At 41.6% G+C, this 8,223-nt stretch overlaps 1 protein-coding gene across 1 annotated transcript; it reads right to left on the bottom strand.

Annotated features, from left to right (window-relative positions):
- Window positions 1–3,568: 3,568 nt before the first annotated feature.
- LOC137375604 (transcription factor ATOH1-like) lies at window positions 3,569–4,477 on the bottom strand. Its single transcript, XM_068042972.1, has one exon. It carries the CDS (start codon window positions 4,475–4,477, stop codon window positions 3,569–3,571), a length of 909 nt encoding a protein of 302 aa, XP_067899073.1.
- Between the last annotated feature and the right edge of the window lie 3,746 nt (window positions 4,478–8,223).

The following is an 8,223-nucleotide window of genomic DNA, read 5'->3' on the forward strand; positions in this document are numbered from 1 at the left end:
ATACTAATCCTACACTAATCCCACATTCCTACCAAACATCCCCACCTGTCCCTATATTTCCCTACCACCTACCTATAGTAGTGACAATTTATACTGGCCAATTTACCTATCAACCTGCAAGTCTTTTGGCTTGTGGGAGGAAACCGGAGCACCCGGAGAAAACCCACGCAGACACAGGGAGAACTTGCAAACTCCACACAGGCAGTACCCGGAATCGAACCCGGGTCCCTGGAGCTGTGAGGCTGCAGTGCTAACCACTGCGCCACTGTGATATGTGCTATAGTAATAGTTTTCAGTCAGGCAGGATCTTGTTTATACTGCCTGCCTGAGACTCCAATTTCCTTTTCTAACATATATTCAAATATTGAAAAAATGTATGTTGCAGTAGCTTCACTCACCTTTTCGTTTTAAAACCCATGAGTCAGCTTGCTGGTATTAAAAAAAAACACCTTTCTTATTGTCAGTTTATAACAATCAGATCAGTTGCAGGATGGAACTGGAATCAATCTAAACCTTTAGACATGGGATAGAAGGCTGTTGGATCCAATCACTGGAGATACTTATTATTATTTGGTTGAATACAAATTTGAGACAGAAAGCTTTTCGGATAAGCTGCTGGTTTGTGAGAGTCGCACGATGACACATGTAATACCGCAACGTTTCCAAAGACGTTGTCTGACATAAAATGTTGAAATGCAGCTATTAAAATGGACTCTGGAATTATACTGCAACTTTAACATTAGTACAAAGCAGAAATCACCATGCTGAATTGATATTATCAATACGCTCTTTATTTCTTACCCATTAAGTAAACTGCAAAAACAAACGCTTATCTTCTCAGGCAAAGAGGAGAATAAACTTTTATATAAAGTTAAAACTGGAGAGTCTGAGTCAAGGAGGGGAGAGATTGAAAGTTCAAATAGAAGAAAAATTAGCGAGAAATCGATTTTAAAAAAATGCTATTGGCATAAAAGTGAAAATGAGGATAGAACAAGTCCATGCACTTTTAACTATATTATAGCGGAAAACACTACTTCTGGCGAACAAACTCTTTGAAGTTAAACTACCTATGAACAAACTGCCACGGTAGCGAATTGTAAACACATCTGGTGGAGTCATCAATCTTTTGAATTATTTATACTAAAACTAATGGGCAATCGTTCTTTCCAAAACGTGTCCAAATGAGATTTCTTTCGGTACAAAGTGATATTATTGATATTATGCAGGAGCAGCGGTCACAAATCCCTGATGCCGAAGTCAGTATCTTAGTTACAATTTGGGACAGCGACAGACCAAGACTCGCCTACCGGGCAGCATATGGCAGATAGGTTCCAAACGAGCAGCTTTTGTTAATAAATGTGCGATGACACAATTGCAACATGCTTTAAAGTCCTTATTACTATCTTTAAGTATTACGTACTACATTGCTCAAATGATGCTTTAATTTGCTAGATAAGATGTTGAATAAATCTAAACATTTCAAATGTTAAATCTTGTACTGTTTGGTCGGAATTTAAGTAGAGCATGCTAATTACATTTTTTAAAAAACATTTTTCTCAAACTCCCAATTCACAAATTCCAATTTCAGCAAACGAATATCTTAATGTAGCAGCCTTAACTTAAACGAAACAGAGTAAGTTCAGAAGGGCAATGTATGCCGATGGTGCCGACGTTTATTGACTGTTTTCCTCCGATGTTTATTTCACTGCGGGTGTGATGTCCAGTATCTACCTCAAATATAGCACTGGTTCGCTGCTGTTACTGATACCTGAGTCACTTGGTGATGCAAATTCCACAGCGTTTTGCCCAAGTCCCAAACACCTCTGCCAATATTAGGCCTGAATGTGCTTCTTATGATGCTCGGAGATTTACACCTTATAGAGACTCTTATCGCAAATTTCCTATCTAGTTTGCATTACCTATCAACCTTTATTTCATTGACTTAATTTGAACTTAATTGTTTGTTAGAAACTTGTGCTTCCGTTACTGCCGCGGAATTACTATTCCAACAGCAATCTTGTTGTTCTGTTACATAGGGTGATGTTGACTTTTTACATTTTTATATTTTGTTTGTGTTCCAGCATTTTTCTTGCTATTGTTATATATATTTTTAAAAATACTCCAAGAATGTATTTCAGAAAACACACACGATTCAAATAGTTCCGCTCTGAATCAAAATGTAAACTTCGTTTATTAGGATCGTTCAATTAAAATACATTTTCACACATTTATTGCATGTAATCAAATTTCATACAAATTATTCCTTCCAAACCACTATGGGCGTTGATCAAAATAAATTTCAATTATATCTACTTGTGTGAACTAAATACATATTTTAAAATCAGCTGTATTATTGTGAAATAATATTATAGTATAAAGTAGTTAAAAAAAAACTGTTGCCCAAACTCTACCTATATATATGTGACCTTTGCTACTGGTGTACAACCTAGAACTTTATTTCAACTTGATTAATGCAAGTACAACGGCAGGGCAGGACAAAGTTCGTCTCCCACTGACAGGTGCAGTTCCTTTGCAGGCACTACACCTGCTCTTTTATAACATAACCTCATTTACTTAGTTTAAATGACTGAGTATATTGTCCCCTCCTAATATTATAAAGTTTCATCTAAGTGCACAACTCCTCCATGGTATCTCAACAGATCCGTTCAACAATATTCTCGATCTTTTTAACGAATGGCTCCAATATTTTATTTTCATTTATTTCGAACATTAAATTATTCGGCTAAGGATTAATTGGATCAAAACTTTCTTTAAGCGAGCACCGTAGCCGATTACTTCACCAAAATAAAACTACTTAGACAGGATTTATTTTGAGTTTATCCGGTGATGCGGGGAGATTGAATTCGCTGTCATCTGTATTAAACTTTCAAAATGCTTCGAAAATGTGGAATTCTTAACTATTGAATCTATGTGTATTTGTAGAAACTGTAAAGCAAGTTTGATTCTTTGCAAAACAACAAAATCAAACACACATAATGGAAATTGCAAGTGCACATTTTATTCAAAAAATAAAGTACATTTTCATTTTAAATGAAACAAAAATTTTCAAACTACATTAATCCATTTCATCCTCATTATAATATGGTGATTGAGTGCCTAGAGTTGTGCTTATTATACCCTGGAACATGTCAGACTGAAAAACATGCAACAGTATTTAGAACCTGAAAACGTCATGAGGCAATGTTCAGTTTAACCAGTAAAAGGTTTAAAAAAGTCTTATGTCGACAGTGAGAAGCAGCACAATGCTGCTATTCCTAAAACATTATCCATTCCAAAATGTGAAGTCCAGGTTCTATAACACTTTGGAGAATATATCTCAAGTGTTGTGGATCGTTCTGCTTCTCTTTATAGAGTAACTGATGGCAGTTTTCCTATGCGCATCTCATACGACTCAAACGCAGTATTTTTAAAGTGCAACAAGCCATCCCAAAATTGGGCGAGCAAACATAAAAATCACCGTTTGGAATTTACAAAAATAAATCTACAATGAGAAAACGTTAGAAAAATACAGTTGGTTTTTAAGGTCATTTAAAAAAAAAGTTTCAGTCTAATTGGTTTTCCGGACCATCGCGGCATGTAAGAGATCTGACAAATGTTCTGAGCGTTGGTAGTGGGGAAGAATGTCTGCCTGTCCCTCCTCCCAGTCGCTGGAATGAGAGTGAGGAGAAGATTCTCCATCACTGTGATTAGAAGTTACTTTGTTTTTATCTACGGCTGATTTAGTTGGAGAAAGTAACTTTATGCGCTGAGCTGCAGATGCTGTCCCCCCAATACCGTCGGAAATAATTGGCGAGCTCTCAGGAATGTTAGAACATGGACCGGCTAAGTGCGGTATACTGCAGCGATTCGTAGGGCAGGGTTTATTGGTGGTTCCTTTCACATTTGGGCAATCAGACAACGAACCGTCAGCACCAAGAGTCTGCTTGCTTACATTCTGTAGAAGTTGAGTCAGTTCTGCTATATAGATCTGTGCCATTTGCAGCGTTTCGTACTTGGACAATTTCTTTTCATTGTCAAAAGCTGGAATTACACTTCGTAGCTCATCAAACGCATGATTTAACCCATGCATCCTCCTTCTTTCCCGTGCATTTGCAGCAAGTCGTCGATGTTTTGGTGGCTCTGTTAGCAGTTTGCTTGTAGGTTTAGTCTGATCTTTGAGATTGCAAAGATCACTGTCTTTCACTGCAGTTTCTGTGGGCAGTTGCGCGTTTGAGATTATGTTGGCCAAATCTCCGTGGCCAACTTCCTCATCATGCAAAGCTGCAACAGTCCCTCCAGGTGAAAAATAAGTCTGATATGATGGACAGGTTGCTTGGAAAGCGGCTGAGAGCCAGACGCGTGGGTCGGTGTTTGTGAGGCGTGCTGCGTTTGTTGGATAATTGCGATTCACTTCACTCGGTTCTGGCAAGTCTTGCAGCAGCCACTGTCCACCAGCGGCTTTAACATGGTGGGACATGTCCATGAGGACAATGGGAGCTCTTGGACTAATATTCAGCACCAGACGTTTTGGAAAAAAACTGATTTCCTTCAATCAAGGTGCCCACTATAAATACAGCCAAGCCTGTCACTGAGGTAAATGAACCAATCATTGCATGCGCCTGGCGCGTGCGATGAACCAATCAGAGCAGCCCATCAGCTTTATCTGGTGTTGGGGGTCGGTGATACGCGCGCAGAGCGCGTGCGATGGACCAATTGGAAGGCGGGGAACCGGCTCTTGGTGAATAATGAATGAGGGATCCAGGCTCGGATTCCATCCTGAGAGCCGGCACACGCCGTGCAGGATGCCTGCACCTTCATCATCGAGCACATCAGGAGCGCTGCGAGAATTCACCAGTAAAATATATGATTGTTTCTGTTCGAGAAAGCTTAGCTCATTCCTCTCACCTCTAAGGCTGACAAGCAATCAGAAATGTTGCCCCACACACGTTTGCCGTCTTCGATTTCTGTGTTTGCATAACATTTTTAACTAGCACTACAATATTAATTTTCACGTAATCCTTTGGCTTTAACTAATGTGTTGAAATGATGCGATTATTGGAGATAAATGGAAGTAACAAAACCTTGCCATGAACCTTGTTATGGATACACTAATCACTGTATATATAAGGTGGTGTACATGGATTTCCAGAAGGCATTTAATACAGTGCCACACAACAGACTTGTGAGCAAAGTTATAGTGCATGGAATAAAAGGAACAGTAACAACATGAATACAGAATTGCTGAGTGACAGGAAACAAAGAGTACAAAGAACAAAAGAACAAAGAATAGTACAGCACAGGAACAGGCCATTTGGCCCTCCAAGCCTGCGCCGATCTTGATGCCTGTCTAAACTAAAACCTTCTGCACTTCCGGGGTCCATATCCCTCTATTCCCATCCTATTAATGTATTTGTCAAGAAGCCTCTTAAACGTCTCTATGGTACCTGCTTCCACCACCTACCCCGGCAACAAGTTCCAGGCACTCACCACCCTCTGAGTAAAGAACTTGCCTCGCACATCCCCTCTAAACTTTGCCCCTCTCACCTTAAACCTATGTCCCCTTGTAACTGACTCTTCCACCCTGGGAAAAAGCTTCTGACTATCCACTCTGTCCATGCCGCTTACAACTTTGTAAACCTGTATCATGTCGCCCCTCCACCTCCGTCGTTCCAGTGAAAACAATCCGGCTAATGCCCTCCAGACCAGGCAACATCCTGGTAAACCTCTTCTGTACCCTCTCCAAAGCCTCCACATCCTTCTGGTAGTGTGGCGACCAGAATTGCACGCAATATTCTAAGTGTGGCCTAACTAAAGTTCTGTACAGCTGCAGCATGACTTGCCTATTTTTATACTCTATGCCCCGACCGATGAAGGCAAGCATGCCGTATGCGTTCTTGACTACCTTATCCACCTGCGTTGCCACTTTCAGTGACCTGTGGACCTGTACGCCCAGATCTCTCTGCCTGTCAATACTCCTAAGGGTTCTGCCATTTACTGTATACTTCCCACCTGCATTAGACCTTCCAAAATGCATTACCTCACATTTGTCCGAATTAAACTCCATCTGCCATTTCACCGCCCAAGTCTCCAACCGATCTATATCCTGCTGTATCCTCTGACAATCCTCATCACTGTCCGCAATTCCACCAACCTCTGTGTCGTCCGCAAACTTACTTATCAGACCAGCTACATTTTCCTCCAAATCATTTATATATACTACAAAGAGCAAAGGTCCCAGCACTGATCCCTGCGGAACACCACTAGTCACATCCCTCCATTCAGAAAAGCACCCTTCCACTGCTACCCTCTGTCTTCTATGACTGTACCAGTTCTGTATCCATTTTGCCAGCTCCACTCTGATCCTGTGTGACTTCACCTTTTGTACCAGTCTGCCATGAGGGACCTTGTCAAAGGCTTTACTGAAGTCCATATAGATAACATCCACTGCCCTTCCTTCATCAATCATCTTTGTCACTTCCTCAAAAAACTCAATCAAATTAATGAGACACGACCTCCCCTTCACAAAACCATGCTGCCTCTCGCTAATAAGTTTGTTTGTTTCCAAATGGGAGTAAATCCTGTCCTGAAGAATCCTCTAATAGTTTCCCTACCACTGACGTAAGGCTCACCGGCCTATAATTTCCTGGATTATCCTTGCTATCTTTCTTAAACAAAGGAACAACATTGGCTATTCTCCAGTCCTCTGGGACCTCACCTGTAGCCAATGAAGATGCAAAGATTTCTGTCAAGGCCCCAGCAATTTCTTCCCTTGCCTCCCTCAGTATTCTGGGGTAGATCCCATCAGGCCCTGGGGACTTATCTACCTTAATGCTTTGCAAGACACCCAACACCTCCTCCTTTTTGATAATGAGATGACTGAGACTATCTACACTCCCTTCCCTCGGCTCATCATCCACCAAGTCCTTCTCTTTGGTGAATACTGATGCAAAGTACTCATTTAGTACCTCGCCCATTTCCTCTGGCTCCACACATAGATTCCCTTCTCTGTCCTTGAGTAGGCCAACCCTTTCCCTGGTTACCCTCTTGCTCTTTATATACGTATAAAAAGCCTTGGGATTTTCCTTAATCCTGTTTGCCAATGACTTCTCATAACCCCTTTTAGCCCTCCTGACTCCTTGCTTAAGTTCCTTCCAACTGTCTTTATATTCCTTAAGGGATTCGTCTGTTCCAAGCCTTCCAGTCCTTACGAATGCTTCCTTTTTCTTTTTGACTGGTGGCTAATGGATGTTTTCAGCTGGAGGAAGGTTTGTAGTGGAGTTCCCCAGGGGTCAGTGTTGGGACAGTTGCTTTTCCTGATATATATTAATGACTGAGTGCCATGGGTGGCTCAGTTGTGCAGGGAGGGAGGAGAAAAGACAATAGAGCAATAGTGGTAGGGGATTCTATAGTTAGGGGAACAGATAGGCGTTCCTGTGCTCACAGACGTGAGTCAAGGATGGTATGTTGCCTCCCTGGTGCAAGGGTCATGGATATCACTGAGCGGCTACGGAGCATTCCGGAGGGTGAGAGTGCACAGCCAGAGGTTGTAGTCCACATTGGTACCAATGATCTAGGAAGACAGAGGGATGAGGTCCTGCAGGCTGAGTTTAGGAAGTTAGGAAAGAGATTAGCAAGGAGGACCTCAAAGATAGTAATCTCTGGATTACTCCCAAGGCCATGTGCTAATGAGTACAGAAATAGGAGAATACACCAGATGAATGCATGGCTGAAGAGATGGTGCAGGAGGGAGGGCTTCAAATTTCTGGGGCATTGGGACCGGTTCTGGGGAAGATGGGACCTGTACAAGCCAAACGGTCGATACTGAACAGGACTGGGACAAATATCCTTGCAGGAAGGTTAGCTAATGCTGTTGGGGACAGTTTAAACTAGTTTGGCAGGAGGATGGGAACCTGAGGGCAATTTCAGATAGGACAATTTCAGGGCAGGGAATGGGAGGCAGAAAATTAGCGAGTGACTCTGAAAGACAGAAGAAGCAAAGGTTAATAAGAGTGCAGCACAGGAATTTGGCAGTGTTAAAAGATATTTATTTAAATACAAGGAGTATAGCAATAAAACTAATGAGATGAGGGCATGGATAGACACATGGCAACACGATAGCATCGCTATAACGGAAACTTGGCTTAAAGAGGGGCAAGAATGGCAACTCAACATCCCTGGATATAGAGTTTTCAGGTGGGATAGAGTGAGGGATAAAAAAGGAAG

Source organism: Heterodontus francisci, chromosome 12 (assembly GCF_036365525.1).
Source record: "Heterodontus francisci isolate sHetFra1 chromosome 12, sHetFra1.hap1, whole genome shotgun sequence".
NCBI classification, from domain to species: domain Eukaryota; kingdom Metazoa; phylum Chordata; class Chondrichthyes; order Heterodontiformes; family Heterodontidae; genus Heterodontus; species Heterodontus francisci.